Source organism: Anabas testudineus, chromosome 8 (genome assembly GCF_900324465.2).
Source record: "Anabas testudineus chromosome 8, fAnaTes1.2, whole genome shotgun sequence".
In the NCBI taxonomy this organism is placed as follows: domain Eukaryota; kingdom Metazoa; phylum Chordata; class Actinopteri; order Anabantiformes; family Anabantidae; genus Anabas; species Anabas testudineus.
The window spans coordinates 17,442,895-17,469,172 of NC_046617.1; the positions used below are offsets into that span (position 1 = coordinate 17,442,895).

General features: G+C 41.7%; 2 protein-coding genes across 4 annotated transcripts; one reads left to right on the forward strand and one right to left on the reverse strand.

The window, feature by feature from the left end:
- Positions 1-1,362: 1,362 nt before the first annotated feature.
- On the forward strand, positions 1,363-4,909 carry b9d1 (B9 protein domain 1). The gene is made up of 7 exons (XM_026349831.1): positions 1,363-1,541; positions 1,697-1,765; positions 2,108-2,219; positions 2,377-2,473; positions 2,616-2,678; positions 3,211-3,278; positions 3,427-4,909. Exons 1-7 carry the CDS (start codon positions 1,479-1,481, stop codon positions 3,582-3,584), a joined length of 630 nt encoding a protein of 209 aa, XP_026205616.1. The 5' UTR covers positions 1,363-1,478; the 3' UTR covers positions 3,585-4,909.
- Positions 4,548-25,156, reverse strand: epn2 (epsin 2). 3 transcript variants are annotated; one of them, XM_026349811.1, is made up of 10 exons: positions 24,966-25,156; positions 19,021-19,803; positions 17,100-17,254; positions 11,394-11,506; positions 11,136-11,240; positions 10,640-10,790; positions 9,988-10,140; positions 9,577-9,606; positions 7,720-7,953; positions 4,548-7,408 (listed from the first exon to the last, which is right to left on the reverse strand). In XM_026349811.1, the coding sequence occupies exons 2-10, from the start codon at positions 19,449-19,451 to the stop codon at positions 7,053-7,055; spliced, it is 1,728 nt and encodes a 575-aa protein (XP_026205596.1). In that variant the 5' UTR covers positions 19,452-19,803; positions 24,966-25,156; the 3' UTR covers positions 4,548-7,052. The 3 variants fall into 3 exon arrangements, with proteins under 3 accessions (XP_026205596.1, XP_026205587.1, XP_026205604.1); XM_026349802.1 differs by having other exon boundaries at positions 9,514-9,606; XM_026349819.1 differs by lacking the exon at positions 9,577-9,606.
- Between the last annotated feature and the right edge of the window lie 1,122 nt (positions 25,157-26,278).

The window sequence follows — 26,278 nt, forward strand, 5'->3', positions numbered from 1 at the left end:
GAACCCTTTGGACTTGTGACTCTGCAGCAACCGTATATAGGCCGCTATGCTAGTCAAGAGGCGAACTGACTCTAAATCAGGCATTTGGCAGGAAGGAGGAGGACTGGAGAGATGGATCACAAACAAAACAGGGTCAGAGAGATGAGGGGGTGAGAAAAAAGAGGGACAGGAGGGCAGTTAGAGGGGAAGACAGGAATAGCCGCACAACAACTGAATAAGAAAAGGAGATGGATGAAGAAAACATAGCAATGAAGAGAATGAGAAAAAGAGGCGGTTATGAGATGAGAAAAAAGGAATGACATGGGGGGGGGGGGGGGGGGGGTGCTGGCAAGTGCAGAGAATGGATAGAAAATGAAAACTGGACGGAGAGATTACAGGAAATTGAGAAACAAGAAGAGACGCAAATTTGACGAGAAGAAGGTGAGCCAGAAACTGTTGGAAGATGTAGTGGCGGGGGGGTTACAGGAATAAAAAGAGAAGGAAGGAAGAGGTGAAGAGCTCAGAAGGAAGTCCAGGAAGAGGATTACTTGCATTTATTACATAATTCTGCTGCAAATATTGTCCAATCAGCTTTTCTTGAGTGTTTTACTGATGGGTGTCTGTCTGCTGACTGTGTGAGAGAGGCCTGTTTTCTAATGGGACGTAATTACTTCTGCAACTTCATACAACGGAAAATGACACAATAACACACACGAGCTCGGAGGAGGGCCGGTGTTCTGTAGACCACAGTAGTAAGCGGATGGCACTGGAAAGAGAGCCGCTGTCAGGGCTGTAATAAAAGGTCAGAAACTCGGGGGTCCCACTGCTGTCTGACAGCATGGCACATCAGAGACGGGGGAGGGGGCAGATAAAGAGGCACATAAAGGGGACATTACTAGGGCGTGTGGCTGCTCATAGAAATGAGTGATTTTACTGATTTTAACAGAGTTAATTATGTAAATAAAGAAGCCAATGTATGCACAGCCTAATAAATATCCTGCAGTTCTTTATAACAGACGGTGCTCCTCACAGCAATCCAGTGTTGTGGGATCACACACAGTCTACTGTAATTAAGGCTCCTGGGAACAACCTTCTACTAAAACAATAATAATAATCTATAAAGTTTCATATGCATTTTGACAATGTAACACTCTTGTATTAGTCAAATATATCCTTTAAACAACCATGTGCACGATTTAAAACGTAGCTTTTCGATGCAAATGCAGCCTTACATGAAGATCGCGGCACCTTTTGCTCCAGGTTCATTCAACTTGCGTGTTTGTGCGTTCAGTGCGGTGCTGACATCTTGTGAACTTCGCTATTACTGCAGCGCCTTTTCAGCGAGTCCGTTCATTTTGGCCCTTGCGGGTAGCCGTAGGGAGACTCAAGCGTTACCCCAGCAACAGACGGGGTTTGGGGTTTTAGCAGCAGGACTCAGATTCTGATCCCGGACTTAGATTCTCGGCTTTTTCATTTTCAGTCCACATCCCGAAGCCACGATGGCCTCGAACAACCCGTCCGTGTTCCTTCTCACACTCAACGGACAAATTGAGGGAGCGAATGTGAGCGCCTCTGAGATTTAGCTTAGCCTAGAAGCTAATATCAGTTAGCATAAGCTAACTATCGTAGCATGTAACGCTAGCATGTTTTATCAAAACACACGTACACATGAAGGAAACTGATGACTTGTTGTTTATTGTTTTGTTTTTTTTTTCAGTTTCCTGAGTATGACAGCCTGTATTGCAAGTACTGTTTTGTGTACGGACACGACTGGGTTCCCACCTCGGTGAGTAGCTGACGAGGAGTGTGTTATATTAGTGATGCTCTAAAGACCAGACGTCTTATTTTATGACGACCTGCTGCTTTATGAGCTGTTTAAATGCTCAAATAGTGTAACAGTAACGTGTGAAACGTGTATACATGTAGAATATCTTCTCTAAATCAAGCAGTGAAACAATCCTTGTATAAATGTTTAGGCACGGTAGTGTAAAGCTAGTATACTACAGTGTAACTCTAGTATATATATAAAGTTTTCATTGTGTTACTGTGGTGCATATTCTTATATATTGCTGAAACACTATAACAGTCAAGTTATCATCTAACTAAAAGTTCACTTGTGTCTGTGCAGGGGTTGGAGGAGGGCATCACTCAAATAACCTGCAAAGGCAGTCAGACATCACACAAGTTAATATGGAACTTCCCACTGGAAGCAACGTTTAAGAGCACAAACCCATTTGGATGTAAGCTTTGCACATCACTCACTCACACACACACACTGTGCCTTCATCTCATGGAATAAAAATGTTGCTGACAGTCCAGTGAGGAATAAAGTTGTGGAAGATTAGAAAGTTTCACTAATACTGGTTATCAAATTAAGATTTCCTCTGGATTTTCCAGGGCCTCAGCTTGTGGTGAGTGTGTATGGTCCAGATGTGTTTGGCAATGATGTCGTCCGGGGGTATGGAGCAACACACATTCCCTTCACACCTGGACAGTCAGTATTATCTCCAGTAACTTCTGCTATTTTTAAGCTACATCTACCTGCACATATTTACAAGAACCAAACTTAAACATAATAAAATGGGGTGTGATTTTGTTTGAGTAGATTTTCTAATTGTATTTTTTTTTTTACCCAGACATACACGGATTATCCCCATGTTTGTACCTGAGCCCACATGGAGACTTCAGAAATTCACAAGGTGAGATTTGTGTTTGTGTGGCGTGTAGCACTTGCTCAGCTGTAGCGTCACAGCAGCTGTGACGCTACAGCTGAGGAGTTGTGCCTGCTGGGGAAAGCAGCCGATCTGTTATCAAATATTTACTGCTCCTGTGTGTTTATGCGAGTCCTGCTGAGGATTGTGTCTTAGTCCTCCACTGTGATGAAACTAGTCTAAAAATCAGTGTGTGTTCTTTGCCAGCTGCTGTTGTCAGTACATGGAAAGACATTCAGGATGCAGATGTATTCACAGTTTCTTTCAACTAACACAGCAGGCTACTAGAGATTCAAGTTCACATGTAAAACTTATGTTGGTACGTTTTCTTTTCCACTTTATCTTGGAAAGTATCAGCAGTTGAAGCCCATTCTTGCTGAACCACTCATGGGATGATGCTGACAAGACAGTGTCTCATCTAATCCCAATTGTCCGTATAATGCCAGCTAAGTTGATTTAGAAGTGTAATGCCTCCTCCCTCTGTAGTCTTTAATCGGTTATTTTTTCCTCTCTATTTTAGTTGGCTGTTGGGACGGCGGCCAGAATACACCGACCCTAAAGTAGTGGCCCAGGGAGAAGGAAGAGAAGGTACCTCATCGAACTTGTACCTGGAGGCATCAAATTATTTGTCCCACAACATATCTGTGTACTGTAAATTTCAAACCATTTAAAATAGTGCATCTCTGGTTCTTCACAGTGTAACATGCATCTTGTTTGTATTACTTCTTCGTTGCAGTGACGCGGGTTCGCTCCCAAGGCTTCGTCACCGTCTCCTTCCACATCGTAACAAAAGACATGAAGAAGCTAGGCTATGACACGGGGCCGTCGAGTCCCGCAAACACACAGTCCGCCACATCTGGCTGGTCAAAAGAAGAGCAACCGTACCTGTCATAAGAGACTATTACAGATGAATGGATTTTCTAAACGTTTTTTTTACAACACTAATATTTTTTTTAATAAATGTTTTTAATATTTTATAGAACTATTAAAAGTGTTCATCCTGTATATTTTACTTGAAATAAATGTGGACTTTTTAATTTCATCGAGTATTTACTGTGTTGTTAAACTCTATTACTATTGCTTAAGTCATTTTTCTTCCCAATCTCATGAAAATGTTAATTTTCAATTCACATTTGGATAAATACAAAATACAAGGACACACACACACACACACACAATAGAGTTACAGAGCTGAAGTGATACATTTTATTGCAGCTACAGTTGCTGTCATCCAACATGGTGCAGTCTGCTGCATTCGTTTGTTTAGATGCTGTTAAAATACCACTGTGACTTTTCCTACAAAAACCCATTACATTGAATAATAAGGTATACAGAAGAACAGTATGTTACAATAGTACAAATGATAAATTATATTATACAGTTATAATGCCAAGGGGTTGAGCACGTATTCAATAAAAAAAGCAGCCTGCTCCCAGTACTATGCAAAGAGTAAATAGACAGACATGTAAAGGAATAAAAGGAGGCTGTTTCTGCATATAAGGACAGACACTCCATAAGGTCAGTTAGTCCTCTTGATAAAAGCGTAATGAATACACAGTAACACACAGAGGAGCTCGCTACACACAAGCCACATTTTGCACTGCACCATAATCACGACTGTGAAACTGGCAGGGATCAAGAGAAAAGTGTTTGTTAGCCAACTGTTCGGGAGTGTTGTATCTGTTCAAGACAAGAATATTTTTTTTCAATGCGCTGATAACGCAACCTTTTCCAGAAATGCTAAATCAAGGCCAGTGAGAAAGTGAAATGTCTCAGTTAGATATTGTAGTAACATTTCAATAAAGACTTTAAGAAATCTAACTTTGCAAAACGCACCAAGCATTAAGTCTTCTGATCTTTTTTTTTTTTTTTTCTTTTTAAGCTTTTCCCAGCTCAAATGTTTGCATATGTCTAGTTAGGATTAAAAATATTTGCTGGTCTGCAAGTGTCACTTCTGTTCTTTTAAAATCACAAGCATAAAAATCATCCTCACCACCCTCAGCATCATCATCAAAATCATACACACAGCTGGAGTTGCCCCTCCGTTTTCCTGAGAGAAATGAAAGTCTGCATTCAGTGGAAATGTCAAAGGTCCTGCAGTGTAGCTATCATACCACATTAGATCAGGAGAGGGCGCCAACTCACAAGACTTTTTTTTTTCTAGTAACTACACCGGCAGCGTCATTAACAGAACTACAGAAAGAGGGGAGTAGAGTAGAGTACTGTAGTACAGTACAGTACAGAAGGGTTTCATACAATAGGAGCAACTCATCACACCTCTAGCTGTATCACAAACCACTTTTCCCAGCCAAAAAACAGCTCGCTGTCAGTAATGTCCCGATATTGAGCCAACAATAAAACTTTCTTACAAAAACTCTCAAATTGTAAAATAGCTCTGTAATAAAACAACGTAGAATAATGGAGTCTTTGTGATCATGAGCATCCACAAACAGAAACATGTCAGTGAACTGTGACCCTACTGTTAAAAATAAGACACCCTCGGAAATCACAAATCGCTGACTTTGGTAACAGTTGTGCTTCTAGTAGAGGAGATTTATCTAGCCTACCCACAGGGTGAAACACTAGAGTGACAGAAAAAAAAAGAAAGAGAGAAGATGATAAATGGCTCCAAAATGCAGAAAGGCTTTGCTATGAGTTTACATCTAATGAGTAAATAACAAAAGTAACCAACAAAATTAACAAGCGCTTGTTTACAGAACATGTCTTGCTGTTGTTTGCTTCGGGATTCCCTGTACTATTGATAGAGCGCTCCTGGAACAACCCTGTGCGAGTGTGTTTGCATGAGTGTGTGTGTGTGTCCGCCTGGTAATAGACTTCTAGATAGATTAGCCAGAGTAAATCCACTCTGAGGTAAATTCTCTTTGCAATGCTGCATGGCTGACGTGCCCTTTAAACCCAGGGCATGCGTTAAAACCCCATTAATACAGTTACACTTCTTGATATATGGCTGCACTCTCTCTCTTTCTCTCCCTCACACATACACACACACATACACTCTTAAGGCTGCATATCCCTACATCAACCCTTGTTTGACTTGCTCTTCAGAAACTAACTTGGACACACATTCTGGGCCAGTTACCCCTTTGAGTGAGAAATTAAAAAAACTCGCTCATTACAGTTCATTTAAAAGTTAAACATGTATCTCATGCAAACTGCATGCACACACACACACACACACACACACACACACACACACAAACACACACCACCCTCTTCCCTTTGACCCTAAAAACAAACAAACAAACAAAAACAGTCCCATGATGCCTCACTGGATTCATAAGTTCATCAAAATAGTGATGCTCTTTTCTTGAAACATATGCTGGGGGGGGGGCTCTGACAAAAACCATCAACATGTAGCTGTTAGTATCTGAGCATTAACAGTACACCAGCACATGAGCACGCACACATACACAAATTTCCTTTATGCATCTTTTCAATCCCTCAAACACACAGTAGGGTTCATGTCCTTTGATAAATGTTTGTAGTTAATCCCATGACCTCTGGAGGTCAAAGTTCATATGGAAGGTCAGGAAAAAGGTCCATGGTGACGGGATGTGACCAAACCAGAGCTGTGACGGAGTGGTACAGAGAGCCGAGGCAGTGTGTGTATCATTTCGGGCGTTTTAACGGCTAGCCTCCCTCCCTAAGCTAAGGTGTAACGGTGAGCCCAACAGTCGTGGAAAGAAAATAAAAAGCAAAAAATTGTGCAAAATCCCTGCTTAGTAACACACACATACACAAGTATTAACACATCTGACCATCTCCCATCCTTATCCAGTGTGTGTAGGGAAAATCCACTGGACTACACAGTGTAAAAGTACTGAGATGTGCACTCATACACACATACACCCACCAGCTGACAGGGCTTATAAAAGATTAGCTGTACTGAAGAGATAAGATCCTGGTGTTAGTACAGTCAGACTCTGACACTCCACCGCAGAAGAAGGAAGGAGCAGTCCTAAGGGAAGAAGTAAGAGAGAGGAGGCAGGTGAGTGACAGGAGTAGAGAAGAGACTGGGCCCGGTCCTGTCTCTGGAGAAAAACTGTAAACACCACTGCTACTGTGAAAGTCTGTAGACAGATGCAAACTCTTCATGGTCATTATCGTCATCAGATCAGTATGGAACACACAGGACTAGGCAGCTTGTAGCATAGAGAGAGACGGGAAAGTGGTAAAGTAAGAGGCTGCGCTGGAACTACAACTTGGGTAAGAGTAGGTTATAAAAGGATAACTGGGATAAGTCATCTGCATGTTCATTCTGAAGCTTAAGGAGCCAGAGTGGAAGAGAGAGAAAGAGAGAGGAGGGATAACTCTGGGTCAAGTTGTCCCCCAGTCACCCCCTCACAAAAGAAAGGGGTTGGTGGTTCCGGCAGGCTGCGTTCCAACCTGGGGGGGCATGCTCATCAGGGGCTGAGGCATCGACATAGAGGCTGGGATCCCCGCACTCATACCCACGTTCGTGCCCACACCACTGACAGCGCCAGTCGCCATTCCAGGCACCGCACGACCCATTGGCGCCATCCCAGCCAGGGGCACCATGGCAATAGGTTGAGCAGGCAGGGAGGAGAGCGGCATGGGCTCGACCACGCCGCCGCCAAAGCCAGCGGGCATGGGGCTGACCCGCATCTGGTTGAGGGTAGGAGGAGCTGGCTGGCTCACTTGGAAGGGGTTGGCATGGGCTGCTGGAGCAGGTACACCTAAACAGACAGGTCAGGAGAGAACAGGAGGAAGCACATGTCACTGGGCACACAGAGAACCAGTGAAATGTAGAAATATTCAATTGTACAGATGGGTGCGTCTGTCTGTGTTTGTTCAGGCCTGCATGCGTGTTCCCATTCCTTCTGGCTTACTGACTACACTCGCTCACTAACCAGCTCTTGTTATCTAATCATGACAAGTTAAAACAGGTGCTTAAGGAATCCTGTCAGTATATTTAAAGGACTACAACGGAGTAAAAACACTTTGAATTCAGAGAGCAGCTGTCTTATATTTTCTCTTCGTTCACTACCTGTTGAAGCCAAGAATGGATTGACAACCGGCGCAGGCTGAGCTGGTTTCGTCACCAGAGAGTCCAGATTGACCAGGGCAGCATTGGGTCCAAGGAAGGACTCTGGAGTCTTTCTGGTTGGGTTCATGGCAGCAGAAGTAGATAAAGAAGTGGGAAGAGGGTCAAAGAGGTCCAGGCTGCTGCTGCTGGCAAGACTGGCTTGGGACGGGATAGAGGAAGTTATACCCCCATCACCTGTGGAACAGATAGCAGAGGTGAAGAAGGTTTTTCTCTTTGAATGGACAAAACTTGGAAGAAACATTAAAACATTTTTAAGAAAATAACTTTTCTTATTTAGCCGTCATTAGCATGACTTGAGTAAAGAAAATATTTAACTGTGTGCATTAGTTAGTTTCACTCAGTAGGTGCTTAAAATTCAATTTTTGAATATTCCTTTCTTTTTAGTTTCTCAAAATGTCCAGTACCCTAGCAGTGCACCTGCACACAAGCAGCCGCGTTCACATTTACTACCAAATAAAACTGACTTGATGCAATAAAGTCATCAGAAGAGGTTATTATGAGGACATCAGAGGCAGACAGCCTGGCTATTTGTTTTTAGCGGCGGCAGTCAGGCAGCAGTGGAGACCTTCATAAATGCACTCCCACACAGACACACAAACAAGCTCAGAATGCCAGCTGTACACAGTCATGTCTCATTATATTTGTGAGGATACTCACACAAGTTCTTAGCCCTTCATCCTAACCAGTACAACTAAATACCTAAAGCTGAACTTTATCCTAACTCTAACCCTTAAACATAGTCTTAACCTAGAAAATGCTCTATGAATGCTTTTGGTCCTTGTAAAGACCAGCCACAATGTCCTCACAAGAATAGTATTTGAACTAAATTTATCCACACAAGGAAGTAAAGACATGCACACGTGCACACGTGCACACACACACACACAGAAATCTCTTCTCAGGACAGAAACTGAGATGCAGCAGAGATGAAAGAAGGCTCATGATAAGATCAGGCAGGTTGGGTGTGAGGTCCTCGCCTCATATATCCTTCAGATTTCCACAGCTAATTCTGCAGAAAGTTGCTTCTTTATAACATGAGTGACATTTTTGACCTCTACACACCATAAGTGTCTGAGCTCTCCAACAGACACGCTTCCTTTCTGGGAAATGTGTGTATACCTGTGTTGGTGTTCTTTGTCACTTTGTCCTTGACTGTATCACAAGTGTTTATGTTAAACTGGAGCAAAAGTCTGACACCAATCTCACCCTCCCACACCAAGCTGAGATCTGTGCCAAGCAGTTCAGTCCCACTCACACACTAACACAAATGGAGATGTTGGTGTGTGAGAACATTTTAGAACATCTGCTACTGGTTCAGATGCACCAGACTTTAAAGAAGATGTTCAAATTATAACAGCTGATAAAAAGCAGATAAAAAGGGAGTCCCACAAACTGCATGGCCCAGATCTAATGTATTAAGCAATAAATACAAATAAGCTACATCAGGTTACACCACAGTGATGGAATCAGACCTGAGCAAAGAGCTAGATTTTCATCATTTGAGACTATCACAGCAGCATTTGATTGCAGTGAACATTAACTGTTTAAAAAGACATGATTACAGTGATTCTAACACTCTCTTTGCTCAAGTCTGGTGACATTTACATACAACGACAAGACGTGTGTCTGAGCCCCGCAGAAACATTGGTTCTGCAAACAGGCATCTTTTCAGACACTGAGGGAAAAAAAACACAGACTCAGTGTCATTAGAGAGACAAAGACAAGGGTGAGTACCAGTGGGGACAGAGGAGGAGGAGCGCAGGCTGTCAAATTCTGAGAAGTCCTCTTTGGACGTACCGTTGGAAGCACTGAACAAGTCAAAGCTACCTGAAAGGGGACAACACATACACACATAACATACACAAAATCACAGAAACCATGGACACACACACACACACACACAGATGGAAACAGACAACAAAAGTATGAATGAGTGTTTTAAAACATTAACAGAGACAAATGGTCCTAATAAGCAAGTCAAAGCATGTAAATGTGCATAAACATCTGTAGAAGAATACGTGCCAGAGTCCAACTTCCCTAAGTAAACATCTCCAACAACATTCATGGTCAAATATGTAACTAATAGAAACTACCTTCCTGAGGAAATAGTAACAGTTTTGGTGGAGGTACATTTGTGGTGGTTAAAGATCATAACTGGTACCTATGAGCTAAACCGAAAAAATAAGCTAATTGTTATTTGGTAGTCACCTGTGTTGGAAGTCTTGGGGCGGGCAGCTGCAGAGCCCCAGGGGTCAGAGGCAGGAGTGGAGTTTGGTGCCCAGGGATCACTGCTCTTCATAGGTGGGACAGTTGGAGGAGCACCCCATGGATCCACTGGAGCTGCTGGCCTAGGGGCAGATCCTATGAAAAGGAGGAAAGGTTCTGAGTGGGGGAGAAAGGGGCTTGGATGAAAAATGCAAATCATAAGGAAGCATTAAATAGGATAAGGTTTGAGGTTTGAAGCCAAACTGCTCTCTCTGCACTTGTTTCGAACTCCCACTAACATCCTCACCTCTCCCCTCCTGTCTGTGCAGTAATGCTGCTGGACCAGTGGAGCAGCATTCCTGTTTCACAAAGAGTCACAGTGCTGACAGATGCAGGTGGAGAGCAGAGGCTGTAAACACACAGCTGACTTGCATTTATTTTCCTGGAGACTCACCCTAACTGTAATCACTACTTGGCTAACATTAAGCCTAACCACAAACAAGTCTTCAGCCTAGAATTTACCTATAACTCACATTAGAGACGTGCTTTTCATCTCCAAAAGAATGAAGAGTCACCAGAATGCGACTGCGTGGACAGATTTAAGTCTGTGTTTTAAGTCTAAACACAAATACTTCTTGAGTGAGAGTGTGCATACCATAAGGTTGCCATGGGTCTGCTGACGCAGCAACAGCCCCAGCCCCAGCCCCGGCCCCAGCCCCAGCCCCAGCCCCGGCCCCGGAGCCCCAGGGGTCAGAACTAGAACTAGGCTCTGGGACATCCATCAGATCCATCAGAGAGGACTGTGGCTGAAAAGAGACAGAACATACGTGAAAAAGAGAGTGAGCAGGGCAAACATTTCAACAATTTAACAAATGCTGGGGTGTTAAAACATACTGATGGTCTCTTAGTTATAAATCTTGAGTCACAGTCATGCAGCCCTAATTTCTCATCACTTTAGCAGCGTGTGCCATCAAACCCCAGACAGCCAACTATTCAGTATGACAAGCAGCAAGTGCTGCCTGTGAGTGGCTTCGTTACTGCTACTGAAGGAGCAGACAGGGTCTGGTAGAGTAAGGGGGAATGATGGGAAGATCATGGTCATCATAACTCTACTGTATAATTGAGCTGTTCTACTCTCGAGTGCAATTTACCTCTTTCTTCTTCTTGGCCAGTTTAACTGAGCCTGGGCCTTCTTTCTTACTCTCCTCCAAGGCCATCTGTAGTCTTAGGTCATCCCCTCTACGTATGCGCTCCTCCTAAAGACACACAAAACAGACTTAGCTTCACATTGCTGATGTAGTGGTACTTATCTGCCTTTACAGTAAAAGTGTGAATAGCTACTATGGGTTCATGCTGTACACATGCACTATATGTTTCATCTTAGCATGAGTCTGTGTGATTGTGTGTACCTGTTCCGCGGCTTCTCTGCTCATGGCCAGAGCCAGCTGCAGCTGTAACTCCTCCTCGCCGCTGGTCTGAGGTCTAGCCTGCTCCAGCTCTGAACCCATATTGGGAGATGTGGCTGGCAGACACATAAAGAATGCATGTTAAAAATCACTGCCACATGAAAGGCCATCACATACTGTACAAATTCCAGAGCAAAAGTATCTTAGAGTAACAGCTAAAGACTTTAACTATTCACATTACAGATTTGCTTTTCTACAATGCTGCATATTGCTAAAAAAAGAGCACCATGATTTGGGGATGCTTTGCTGCCTCTGGTCCTGGACCACTTATCCTCAAGGATAATGTTAGCACAATAAGATAAGATAAACATTAAATAAACTTAAAAAAAATAAATAAATAAAATACAATAATAAATAACCCTACAAATCAGATCAAATCTACTAAAGAATGACTTCAGAGACGCAAAATCCCCGTTTTAGAGATGCTGTGGAATGACCTTTAGAGAGCCATTCACACCAGATGTTCAAAGAATACAGATGAGCTGAAGCAGTTCTGTAAAAAACGCTGAGCAGGTTTGAGGCCATTGATGCCAAATTTGGTTCCACCATCACGCTGTATGTTTAATGGGTGTGTTGATGAAAGAAGAAGACTATGTTTTATCAGCTTAGAAATATCACGTGTGCTGATATTTGTGACTATGATGAAGTTCAGACTAAATGTCAAAGAATTTATGCAGAAAACCAGGAAATTGCAAACGGTGCCATTACTTTTTATAGCAACTGTATGTCACCTAAGATAATACAGATCAGTCACTATCAAGCCAGGTCAATGGGGTTACGATAAGACAGCTATAACATAGTCATTTAGGTAACTATTGTTTCCGTGGGAACTGCGGCGTAGGAGGCAAAAACACTGACATCACCACATCAGAGTTCCTCATTAGTCTCTATATTTACTATCACTCTTTCAGCTTCATTTCTCAGCAGACCAACTTGTGTTGTGCATGTTGTGAACACTGTGGGTGAACAGTGTGCAATTTAAATTGCGGTATTTTTAGATGTACAATCTTCATTAGCTTAAATAAGCAACATACTCTCTCGCCTTCTGCTCCCCCTAGTTTGTTCCTCTGTCTGTGGACACTCCCGAACCCACACACAGACACACGCCTCATCTCACCATGAGCTGTTTGTGTAAAGTTAAAATATCAGAATAGCATTTCTGAATGTTAATATTTAGGAGTAAGGTAAGTATAAGCTTTGGTACAAGACAAAACACCACAAACCATGATCTGGGGAAACTCTAATGATTAGTTTCACTATTTCACAAATTTGAAGTTTTTAACACGTGTTATCGAGTAAATTTGTCACATCAAATGGTTCTGAAAATCTTTATAATATCACTTTTGAACATGTCAGTAGTCAAATGATTTTTCTTAGGACTTTTCTTAAGGACACATTTAAGAATAAATGTAACATCAGTGAATGACGCTATTGTTCTTAATAATTAATACATCTGTGTTGGAATTACAAACTCAAACCCGTCTCATTTTCTCCCTCCTTTACTCTTTGCTCACTTCTTAACTCTCCTTTCCATCCCTACTTGCGCATGCTCCCTTGTCTCCAGGGAAAGTGACCTAAGTATGAGGGGTAAAGGTGTGTTTGGTTAGCTGGTGAGAATTGAGACATGACCTCAACATCAGCTACATTTCTGCCATAAATAGATCCTGAGTAAATCTGTACTAAAGTCCATACACATACCACAGAACCACATAAGAGTGTGGACAACATCCAACCTTTCAAAAAAGTCGACACAAGCCCGAGTCCTTCAGATCAAACAAAATAGCCCCCTTTAAAACCACCCCCTCAAGACGTGTTAACCACGCCCATATGCTTCCTCTTTGTGCTGTTTAAAAAGGTACTAAACTGGGATGGGGGCTCCACACTGACCATTCAAGTCAAGATCATTTGGTAAATGTGTAGAACCAGTAAAAGCACGTCACAGTTCATCTACTGCTAAAAGCGGGGTGCTGGTAGCTGTGTAAAATAAACACTTTCATACACACATCCCTATTTTTGGCTGCATATAAATAATGGAACAAATTAAAATAATTCAAAATAAGGATTGCCTTTAATACTTGAAAATTGGATGAAAATTCTTTGCAGTCAATGAATGAAGTGTGGAACCCTTGGACATAAGCCAATGCTATGGGTCGCCTTCAGTTTTATCCTCAGGAAGTGAAAACCACGCTCCATTAGGTTAAGATCAGATGGCTGACTTAGCCAATGAAGAACAGTTCATTTTTATGAATTAAAAAAAACTCTTGGTAGCTTTTGCTGTTTTTCTGCACTACGAAGAGGCTTCCTTTCACCTTCCTTTTGCAGTATGCAGCTGAATCTGAGCACAGACTATAGCCCTTACACCTCAGAAATGATTGTTCTACTTTTATCAGCAGTCAGATCATCAATAACCACCAGAGACATGGCTCCATTAGCAGCCATATATACCCACGCCATCATACTGCTGCAACCAGGCTTCATCATACACAGGTTTTACAGATGATGTAGTAGTATGCTTTGAATCATGAGCTATTCCTTCCCATCTTCACCTTTTATCTTCCCTTCATTATGGATTACTTGTTCCAGAACCAGTCAGGTTTTTTTTTAGATGTTTTCTGGCAAAGTCTAATTTGGCCTTTCTGTTCTTGAGGTTCCATTTATAAAGCAGTCACACGCATGCCCAGTGTTCTTGACTAGATGTTATAAAAGGGTTCTTCTTCGTTATGGACAGAACTCTGCAGTTTTCCACTTTAGTTGTCTTCCACAGTGTTCCAGGCCTTTTGCCTTTGCTGAGTTTTCCAATGAATTCCTTTTTTTTTTTTTTTTTAAATATTGTTCTGGCCACTACTAATCATTATGCTCTCTTTTTTTGTGGGTTTATTTTACAGCCTAATGACGGCTTCCTTCACTCAAATAGACACCTTTGCTTAATTTGTCACAGCGAACAGGCCACCCCTGGCCAAGCAACAGCTTGTCACCCATTTGCTCCATTATTTATGAGCCCACAAAAATGTGTGTGTGTTTGTGTGACAATGGTGGTAACTGCGGCTCGGTAAAACAGTTAGTGCCATCCTTCTGTCAGACCGAATTAAAGCTAAAAGTCTTTGCTCACATCTTGAGTGTTTCAATGCAAATTCTATCTTTGTTCCATTATTTATGGATCTAACTATATTCAAGATTCAAAAAACTTTAGTAATCCCAGAGGGAAATTGTTTTGCCTCATTATAGTTGTTCTCAATACAGACAGAAAGAAAGGGAACCACAACCAGGAAAGATCCACACCAACATAAATACACATAACCAATAACATCAAGACAGAAAAACTCAATATATATATATACAGAATATGTAAAATATGTAAAATAGATGAATGAAAATGGGTCAATATTTATAGCCTATTGTGGATTGACAGCAAGTATACCACACAACTATCACTTCCCCCACCCCATACAGAGGGGGGACAAATTGCACAGATTGATGGCCACAGGTAGAAAGGATCTCCTGTGGCGCTCTGTGGAGCATTTAATGTTAATAAGTCTTTGGCTGAACGTGCTCCTCTGTCCAGCCAACACTGGACAAATATACTATATTCTCCATTAATATATTTGGTAGATGAATTACCTTATTCTATCAAACAGAATATGTTCCTTCAACTCTTTTTAAATCTCTTCAAAACAACACTAAAGCGCTTAAACAAGCATTGTTCAGCCACTGAGCCTATAGAGTCTGAAGTGGCAACAAAACAACAAACAGTGCAACACATAGTAGTCACAAGTCAGAAAGACAAATAAACACGCCTCAGAGCCAAATATAACACACTGGTTTCTTGCCCACCACTGTGGGAATAGACCATATATGGATAATCATCATTTCTTGGCGTTCCTCACAGACACAGCTCTGCCTGTTACCAGAAAAATTCTAAAAGACAACCTTTCCTTTATCATCTCACTGGTTTGTCGTCATGTTTTTTGTTTGTTTAACTTTCAGCTAAAAACCTTTGCACAAAGTAAGAACTCTCTGAAGAGATGCAACTGAGTTTTGAAGAAAGTGAAACAGACTGATGACCACTAGTGTCATCTGCTGCAGATTTATGTAGCGATAATAGCGCAGGATTTTGTTCCCAGGGTGTCAACCACTAACTAGCCCCACATTTGCAGACACTCAGTCTCTCATCTCACTAGAGGAACTCGGTGGTTGTTGGAGGAAGGATTGAGAAGCCTTCAGAGAGATGAGATATAATAGGATAAATGATGATAATGAAAGTAAATAATCTTTGAAGTTAACACAGAAAAGATTAGTCTTGACTCGAATAAGCCCCCCTCCTCACACACAACCAATAAACATTAATATTGCATATTGTGCACCCTGTACACTGTTCAAACAGGAATGCTTTGCTTAAGTCAACCTACTTCACCAACTATTTCACCTTGTACACTGAAATTTAAATGCATCATCAAACTAGAAATATGGAACAATCGAGCACTCGGTTGGAATCCCAAAAATCCCTCCCGGTAATGCCCAGAGCAACAGCTCAGCTTTGCTCCTACTGGCCAATCTCTCCCTCAGTTTTCTATAAGTGATGACTCAGCTGCTGGAGCTTCCGCCTCTGAGTTACAGACTCAAACATAATGTACTTGCAGGAATGTGGGCTACAGAGTGAAAGATAAGCGCTTATCCAACACATAATATCAACGCAAGCTGACTGATACACGCACAAACACACACACACAGTTATCCTGCTGTGTACAAAGGACAGAGGGTCAGAAGGTGAAAGGAAAGAGGCCTAGGATCATTCTTTCATTACAACTTCTTCATTCTTCCCCTCTGTGCTGCTATGCATTACCCAATTTCCAGGCTGCAATTTGTTTCTTTTCAACTCTCTCACTCCATCCTCCAGCTCTCTCTCACTCAATTTTTCTTTCAATCCATTTGAACTTGTTATGCCAAGCTTCCAACAGTCTCTTCTCTGTTGGAGTAAACATGCAGAAACTCTTCATATTCACACTTCACATGTAAAGTGTGAAAGCTACATTAAAGAAAAACAGGTTATATGTTTTGCCCTCTCTTCATTTATTAAATATAGTCTAGGTTTACACTGCTTTCAAATAATGTGTGTTCATCTATCCAGCTACACGGTCTGTCACTGTCCAACACACAGTCTCTGGAGGACTGAGTGGATCATTGAAAAGAGGAGCAGATTCCTCTGGCATGTGGACGGTTGAAGTTGTGGATGAACTCTGCTTCCTCTTCCGTGTGTGTTTGTCTGTGTGTGTGTGTGTGCGCGCACACACGTTGAAGAACGCAGTCCTACTGAGGGACTGCAAGCCAGGGCCAGAACAGGGGGAGGGAAAGATTTCAGGATGTAGGCCAAAGTTACACCAACAAGGACACAATGACAATGGAGCTTACTGTACTACATATGTTGCTTAAACATTTATGCAATGAGCCTTGTATGTGTAGAGATGGGTACAACCAAGAAAGTAACTACAGTGCCAACAAATTACTAAAACCTAAGACACAAATGAGAGTATTATTCTTGTCCATACTGAATACATCATTCACAGAGTAGAATGCCTTTCTTGTTTTCGAGCTATTTCTGCACCGCCACATCAAATGTGATCAATGTAACTATTGGTATAAGCCAATACTCACAGCCATGGTAGGAGGCAGGTGAACCCTCTGACCTGCCATACTCTTCACTGTAGGAAGTGGAGAGGTTGGGTTGTGATGAGCCTCGACCAAAGGCCATTTGACTGCTCCCTGTGGAAACCTGGGCCATGCGCTCTTTGGTCTTCAAAGCCTGAGACCTAGCAAAACAAAAGGCATGATGGCATTAAGATTCATATAATCCTTAGTGTGATGTCCAAAAGAAAACATAACCTAGAGTAAATTGGTATTTGGAGCCGTAATACAAAAAACTCAGACAGAAAGTCATTTTCAAAAAGCAAGATGTGAATCGGGGGTTCAAACAGTTCATCCTAAAATGTTGTGGCAAAGTCATTTATTAGGATAAAATAAGTGTCTATACAGATAATAAAACAAAATAATAATCTCAAAATAATAATAATCATATCTCTTCCTAAATCCAGTTATTCAGCATCATCAATTTGATGACCAGAACAATTATTAAATTACTGACACAGACTCTTTATCAGCTATAATGAAGTCATCGTTTAAGAGTTAATTCCCGATGCACCTCTCGTGCACAGCTCATGATAGCTTGGCATGCTAATCACAGTACCTACTTTATCGCACTGCATAGCTACAAGTATATAGTGTCAGGTAGGGGTGGGCTGTAAATCCTTAAAATTATATCATAATATGAAATATAAATCTGTGAATAATGATATTTATTAAGATTACTGAACTGTGTTTTATCTGCAACTACAGCTTGTGGGAAAGCAGCATTTATTAGTGAAAACAAAATGAAGGGCTTTTACCATCCTTCTTTTTCAGTGAGCTCTGTCCTTCACTGAGTAACATGCCAGGTCACTCAGATAAAGCAGCTTTATCAAGTAGTCGGGGAACAGAGTTTATATGCACGTTACAAATGGCTGCTCATGTAATCAGATTTCTCCACCATCCTGGGTTTATTTTGAATGCATGGCTAACATATTTAATGTGACATAAGCATTTTTTTTGTGTTCTTATAACCACAGTGTGACTGTAAAGGGCTGCAGGGGGTGAGAGTAAAACAGAAAGAAGAGACACAGCAAATTGTCTAGACAAGAATACCACGATGGAAAGCAACTTTTTTAGAATCCTATAAGCCACTGTGTTGTGTGATTGTTAGTTTCATTTTCAGTCACACTTTAATTTAAGTATAAGGCATCATTTCTCCTTAATGATCTCTCCTTCATTCGGCCATCTGCAGCCTCTTGTTATGCACATGCACTCTGAGGAGAGAAATCTACACCAACTTCCTTACTACTAAAGTAGCTCCTTTTTCGGGTACTATCATCATGTTGACATGCTGCTCACACTGGACTTGTATAACTGTGGTGTCTATGATGCATCATGATACGTCATTGCAAAATGACACTGAAAATGTATTCAAGCATTATTGTGAACGGTATGAAACTGCACAAATCTAGTTCCACGGCCTGGCATGGTTCAGCAGCAGCTTGATAATGGCAGAGCTGGAAGAAGACCTAAGTGAATGGAGAAAGTTTACCCATTATTTAATAACCATTACGATATTATGTAACGCAAGTTACAGGACAGTAAAGACGATGACTTTCAAAAGCAAATCTGCACATCGTGCTGGTGGAGACAAGAGTCCAGTCATAGCATAACTTGTAAATATTGTGTTTGATAAATCAGAAGCTGCAACATACTAGTTTACTTTGTTTTTCCTCTGCAATTAATCTAAGATGGTATCTTCCAGCTGTGGACTGACTGCACACCTAACTGAGGTAATCAGCAGTGTTACCACCTATTCTCTTTATAACAACCTTGTAAAGATGACCATCACTCATAAAAATCCATTACAGATGGTAAAGAGTAATTTATGGTTATCGACTTATCCTTTAACTGCTGTTTGTCCAAGTTGTATTTATGAAAAAACTTATACCTCTCTCCTTTAAGGCGGTCCTCATCTTTGAGTAGGACCACTAGCTGCTTGCTCTTCTCCCTGACGTTGATGCCCTGGTCTTTGCCATCTCTGTCAATGTACTGGAAGTCCTTCAAAGTCTGGATGGCGAAGATATTCTCTTTACATTGAAGCGCCACTCGTTCTGAGCCTGTCTTGATCAGGTAGTCAAGCAGGGTGAGTGCCTTGTAGACGTGACGCCAGTTCTTGCCGTGGTCGTTGAGCCGTTTCCAGATCATGCTCATGATCTCACTGAAAGCTACCACATTGTAGGTAAGGTCAGCGATTTCAGACATGAGTGAAGATGATGGGCCCCAGGGGTCATTGGAAGTTGCTTCTCTGACTTTCTTCTCTGCATCAGAGTAGTTGTTCACCATGTTCTTCATCTGCCGGCGAATGGTGGAGCTTGGCATGGTGGCAGTGACTATGGTACAGACTGGAAAAAATAAAATGTATACTCTCACACAGGAGAGGAGCGAGGATCACTGAAACACTTGGGCAGAGCTGCTAACACAGACACAGAGTGTGAATGTGTGCACACTTCGGATAAAACTTGTGTTGTGTGTCCGTGTCCTTTCTCACGGCACAGCTGTAGAGCATGTATATGCTAATTGTCCTGTACACAGGTGTGTGCGTTCTGTACGTCTGTGTTTGTTTACAAGGCTCCTCCAGGCCAGCGCAGTGCTCCTAAGTCCTCCAGAACAGTGTCTGATGAAACCATCTCCACACTCACGGTGCAGGCTGCACACATGACCACGCCATCACCTAGGACAAGCAGACAAGTAACAAGTTAACACAAAGAGCCCTAATAAAAGAGTATACACCAAAACACTTCCTCGTTCTTATCACTTTCTGAATGCTTCTAAGTGCCCATGAGAACATCCAAACCACTGAATATTTGTTTAAGCCCTGTGAGAATTCCATGTTTTTCTCACATTTTGAAAAATTATTTAAATGACAGCAAAACATCAGTTATATTTTAGAGCTGAATACTGACCATCAGTGTAATTCCAATTTTCACAGCTGAACAATAAGATTGTGTGAAGATATTCGGTATTTATAAGAGGAGCAGCAGTGCCTTCCTTTTTGAAACTTGACAAAGCAATGTTTCATACTTTCATACTTAGGTAAGCAATTTCCAAAGAGCTTGTCACCATTGTATTATACACGGCTAGGACGTTGTGACCAAAAACTGATGTTCCAGTTTAGTAGTCTCACTTGAGTTTACAGTAACTTGACTCAGCACTAAATTACAAAGCAGTGTGCTGAAAATGAATAAGACTGGGGGCAGCCGATTCTATGTGGTCATGCTATTTGAAAACGTCTAGGTTGGTAGAGTAGCGCCTGGAGGACAAATAAAATGCAAGTGAAAAATACAAGACAATCAAAAACACACAAGATTAACAGGAAGCAGTCAGTGGGTGTTAGCAATGAAAAATACAACATAAGAATAATAACCAGAAACCCACAAACAATTTTAACAAGATTTGCACAACTACTGTCTTCCAGAATCATAATGTAAGACTTCTACTGTCAAGTACTTCTATGCAAATACACAATGTGACGCTAAATTTTAGGCTATTAATTACAGCACATCATGCCTTAACATCCGGCCGATCCAAAGCTAAACGCAAGAATGTCTTACTCTGACAAACACACTTTTGAACCACAGTACAATGCTCCACAAAAAGTCTGATGTGCATCAGATAGTTGCTAAGAAGGACTTAATCCAAAAACAACATACTGAGTGGAGGGACACATATTTGGGGGGATTTCTCTAGGATCTCGTATAAAAGTAAGTAAGATGTTTAATTCACTCAATGTAAGATACGTGTTTGCCGCAAGACGATATGCTGACTCTGGTTTCCACTCAATTTGGTACTAGCTATTTGGGATATTAGTCAATCAGAACCTAAACTTTCCGTTTTTAGTTACACAGTGATGTAAATAAGTTGACTAAACACTATGAGGCTGGAGGTGTTCATAATAAATTATTTTCCAAAACAATGGCAACGTTTCCACAGATGTGGGTAGCATTACTCAATGTTGCCCAATGAGGATAAAGAAAGTCTATACGAAGTAGACACAAAAGCATCGGGTTATTTCAGCAGAGCTGAAGTTTGCTATACTCTCTATGAGTACTACAGTATTCAGTACATTACTTTGAGAGACAGCTGGGAAATGAGTGACTAAAATTGTGTTTCCACCCTTTGGTGGGTGGCAGAGGAGATAACCATTTCCAGTCTGATAATGAGTAGATGAGCGACTGATGACTCCTCTGTCCTGTTTCGAACAGATCAGCAGCCCAAATACTGAACACTTTCTGACTGACACACACACCATTAGTATGGAAAGTTCGGCAAGCCATAGAGACCTAACTCCATATATAAAGTTTCTTTTGAATTAAACATTGAGTTATAAAACATACATTTTCTTTAATGCATTGTGATATGGACAGAAAAATTGTCGCAACTGAAAAACTATACTTTATTACAGTTTTAGGATCCACTGGTTTGACAGTATAGTCAGATTACGACATAGACTATTCTACTTTCAGTCTACTGGCCACTTCTGTAGCTTACCCCATTAGCAGAGTTATACATAACCATGGTGCAAACAGACCCACTCTCTTTTAAACTGTTATTTTCAGGTAATAGCAGCTTGGGTTCATTGAGATTTTCATGTCCACTGTCTCTCTGCCTACCATCTGAAGAGACCCATGATGAGTTACCCTATTCAGTAATCTGATCCCTGCATCAAGCATGCACAAACATGCCCCTCAATGAAGCACTTTCATGAACAGAGGAAGCGTGTTTGAAGTGATTAGCTGCCTGCAGTTTCTCTTTTTAAATTTCTCATGCTAACTATGTATATTTGCACATGTGAATTAATTTGTTTCAGGGAGCTTCCTGCTTAGCAATACCATGGGAGGACAGCTGAGGGGGGACTGGGATGAGGTAATGAGGATCACGTATGTGTTGGGGGGGCAGGGGTGACTTGGCACATCCCATAAATTCACTTAACACCAGTGAAATGCAATTCCTGTGGAGCAACCCCCCCCTCCAAAACCTTTCCTCCTCACCCTGCATCCGCATGAATACAGCTCAGACCTAATGACACATCTGCTGCTATAATCACCTATTCACTCAAAGCAGACAGGAGGAAGAGAGGAGAGCCTGTCTTGTCAATCCCTACCCCCTGCACCTCCTCCACTCCCCGGAACAACCCCCACCACAAGACACTACCAGCCCGCCCTCCCTCAGTCCCTCTTTGCTTAGATTACTTAAGTCCCAAGGCCCAGAAGAGATGGCCCACATGACTTACGCTTATGCATCTAAAACATAACTATTTACTACCTGAATGACTGAACCCATCATTATTCTTGTCTAATTTGTTAAACATAAAAGGTTTGCCCACTCATACCAACATTTTCTGTATGGTGTGTGTTTAACCACACTGATTTTGGCATAATAAGCAGCACGTGTAGCTACTGTGGCCAAAGAGCTTAATCCGAAATCAGCCAGGGTTTCTCTGAATGGGGACAGAAATAGATATGAACTAGTAAATATGTGTCATTGACCAAACCACCTTCTCAGTGAATGGACATGACACGGTAGCATGAACTGTTACATGCAAAGTCAGAAAATTCAAATTAAGGCCCATTTAAACCAAACTAGATGCTGGTGAACGACTTCTACTACTGTTGCTCACTTCTTTAATTTTAAGACTTTCTGATGTTTCATTTCTGATGCAATGAAGTGTTACATTACCTTATTATAACTACATCCACATTTTCTAAACTTGTCTGTTTGTTACAGCTATCAAAATAGCCTATTGCACTTGGTTAAAATACCACAACAGGTGGCACATGTTGCTGTGCTACAAGAATACATGTAATAGATGTAACACAGACAAAATAAGAGGAATAAAGCTATTAAGAAATTCCAACAGTTTGACAGTGTGAGACAATGCCATGACATAAAGAAATTTGCTAAAGAGCTAAACAGCCTAATATTACAGTAAAAGTCCATCAAATGACAGTGAACACTGGACACATGAGAAATATCTGACACAAGAACACCAGTGAAACATCTCTCTGTGTTTGTGCCGTGTCTTTGTGCCTGTCAAAACCTAGGTAAACTGTGATTAGCATTAAGGGCTGAGAAGCCCTGAACTGAGAACAGGTCTATCTTGCCAGGCCCACACAGCAAGAATAAATCTGATCTGGAGATAGAAGCTTGCACAATCAGGTGTCTGTGGTGTGTGTGTGTGTGTGTGTGTGTGTGTGTGTGTGCGTGTGTGTGAGAGACACCATGTTTAGTCTGTTTCAAACAGAGAGAAGTGTGAAACACCAAGTTATCCAGCCAGTTCACTAACCATCAATTTGCTCCTTTTCAATTGCAATCGAGGGTAACCACAAGCCACATGTACAACTATTTAATCCTGAAGTACTTGCCAATTCAAGGATTACCTTCAACAAGGCAAACTAAGAACCCAAAGACAATCAAACCACTAACACGTGTTCCAAAAGCAATAAAGTGGCTGTGAGACTGTCAGATATGATGAAAATTGAACCCTGAAGCACGTTTTGATGATCGGCATGACCCCTGCCTGTCCTCCCAGGGAAACAAAGCAAGTCAGGGGCAGGAGGAGGACGGTGATGATGCATCTGTCATCCACGGTGACTGACTGATCGCCCTGACAATAGACAATGCCCTGCCCCTCTCTCGGGCCACGTTTATATGGGCTTAGTTGGGAAATCTCAATCCTAACAAATCTATCTCCGACGATGGCTCATAAAATAAAGATTACCACTGGTCATTATCTTCCAGCTAACATCTCATGTGCGCCTCCCTAGCAGCAGGGTTAGCCGATCGGAAACGAAGCGAGTAAACAGACAGCGCCCACACCGCCAAGAATTCCTTTATAAATCTCATTAAGGATATAGACGTCATGTTTCGCCATGATGACTCACAATAGTCACCTAAGGTTAAACTAACATGGTTCACAGTCCAAGCTTAGAACCCGGTAAAGGACGAAACAAGAACTAAACCGATGGAAAGGGGAATAAATCACGGCGCTTCCTTTAACTGGCATGACTGAGTAGCACATACGCTAAAGTAGCTTCAGCTAACATGAGTTTCTTTGCTAAGTACGCGGCACTATTCATTCTATGTTTCCACATATCTTATTCAAACGACCTGTTTGAATTACGAAATGATGTCAAACGCCAGAAAATCTCCATCCTTGTTGAACTTCACCTCAGGGCATCGGATGACACAACTAGCCCAACTGCTAACTATTTACGGTTAACGCTAACGTTAGCAAGTTCAAAGTTGCGACAAGTATTTGTCGTTAGCTAGCGAAATAAGCTAACGAACAACGCAACTTAATCGCGCTGGTTTAGTTTGTGAAACTGGACTGTAAATTCATAATAAGTTTGTTTTATTACATATTCTGTGCCGCTCAGTCAGCCACTGGCTTTGCTGTTTAACTGGGACACCAACCGCTGACTGATGGTAACATCCGCGTTAAAAATCACGTTAACAAAAACTTGCTATTGGAAAAAGTTGAATAACGCTAGCAGAGCTTGTGTTGGGTTAGCCGGGCGCACAGCTCCTCTCCATCAGTTCGGCTAAAAGCTCAACTGTTGATAACTTAGCATCCAATTGAAGGTCGATGTAATACGAACTGTACTGTTTATTAAATACGCGTATAGCCCTACATGTGTATAAACAATCATTCCGCTTAGCTCTCAAACGTATTTTCTGTACTAAAATTGCTAACGAGCATGCTAAGCTAGTTAGCAGTCTTCCAAGCTAGCAGCCAAGACGGGTGCTCGGTGGAGACATCACCACAGCAAACTGGATCACAGGACACTGGGAAAACAAAACAACTCGGATGTCTTAAAACCGACTGTAACTTACCATATTTTCTTGGTTGTGTTTGCTCCTGTCGTTACTCTTAGTCCAGGGATGTGAACTCTAAAACAAGTTGCGGCGATTCAAAGTAATAAAAAACCAAGACGGGACACTTATTTCGGCGATCAGGGAGCTTGTTGCACCTCCGCTTAGCTAGATGTTGCTAATGCTAAACCAGCTAAAGCCAAGCTACACGTATCTCCTCCTCCAGAACATGGCGGCAGGGTGGGAAGGGGGGGAGGCTGGGAAGGGTGTGACCAAGGCGGCTTAACTTGCTGGGGACACAAAAAGTCCGGAACCTAGCATTTCATCAGAGGCCAGGTCACGCAATTATTTCAAGTTTTCACAAGAATTGCATGCAACAGGGTGGGTTATTGCAGAGTGAGCAGATAAGTACAAACATACCAGTGCTGTCTGCTGCAGGGTTGCAAATAAGAGATGAGATCAAATATAATTTAATCAATAGATCCAATGTAAATTAGTTTCTTCTCAGTGGCCAGCTGGTGTGGTTGTCTTTATCTTTAAAGAAAGTAGTAGACTGGACGCCACTGGGATTATAACATGTAGGCTTATTACACAACAAAGTGCATGTTATGATGTGTCAGAGTGTGTGTTACAGGTGTGTCAGGACAAGCCACAGGAGAAGAACAGCATTCCATCTCTCGGATTGTTCCACAGTCCTTTAAACTTTGAGTTTTCAATGGGAGGGACACGGCCGTCGCAGGTTTCTGACACGCATGCATAACGCTGTGTTTATTCAAATCAGGCTCTATGAATAGACATGAAAGTCGCCTTGAGTGTGCACCATCAGCTATGAATAGAAAAGTCTAAATGCATAGCTGTACTCGAAGAGTGTGGTGCTTAAAATAGACACAGTTTTACGTCTCTGCTACCAGTACCTGAAATATAGATGGAAAGTCTACTTTACACGCTTTCATTTTTGGTCTTTTAACACTTTGATTGTCTCTTTTCTTTTGTGATTAGAGTATCTCGCTGGGGCTTAACTGTTCCTGCTATTAGGAGCACCTCATAAGCCATAAGAGGCCTAAGCCAATCTGATTTAGGTGTGTTTTTTACTCTCTGTTGTGTGAAACAGTGAGAGGATGAAAGAGAGGCTTGGAGATCTCATTGAGAAAAGGCTTTTTATTTATCAGTCACACTGAGTTTATTGCTTGACACAAAACACATCAGTTAAATTGTAGTACAGTTTATGAGATTTTGACAAGTAGACAATTGATTAATGGAGAAAAAAAGTTGTATTATTAATTAAGACTGCTGTTTTTTTCCAACAAAACACAATTTCTAACCCTCTTCTTCAG

Coding starts and splice junctions, on each gene's coding strand:
- b9d1 (XM_026349831.1), top strand. CDS start 1,479: ATGGCCTCGAACAACCCGTCCGTGTTCCTTCTCACACTCAACGGACAA. Junction 1,542..1,696: donor GACAAATTGAGGGAGCGAAT/GTGAGCGCCTCT, acceptor TTTTTTTTTCAG/TTTCCTGAGTATGACAGCCT. Junction 1,766..2,107: donor ACGACTGGGTTCCCACCTCG/GTGAGTAGCTGA, acceptor GTGTCTGTGCAG/GGGTTGGAGGAGGGCATCAC.
- epn2 (XM_026349802.1), bottom strand. CDS start 19,451: ATGCCAAGCTCCACCATTCGCCGGCAGATGAAGAACATGGTGAACAAC. Junction 10,141..10,639: donor AGACCCATGGCAACCTTATG/GTATGCACACTC, acceptor TCCTTTTCATAG/GATCTGCCCCTAGGCCAGCA. Junction 7,954..9,513: donor CTCCTCCTCTGTCCCCACTG/GTACTCACCCTT, acceptor TCTGTTCCACAG/GTGATGGGGGTATAACTTCC.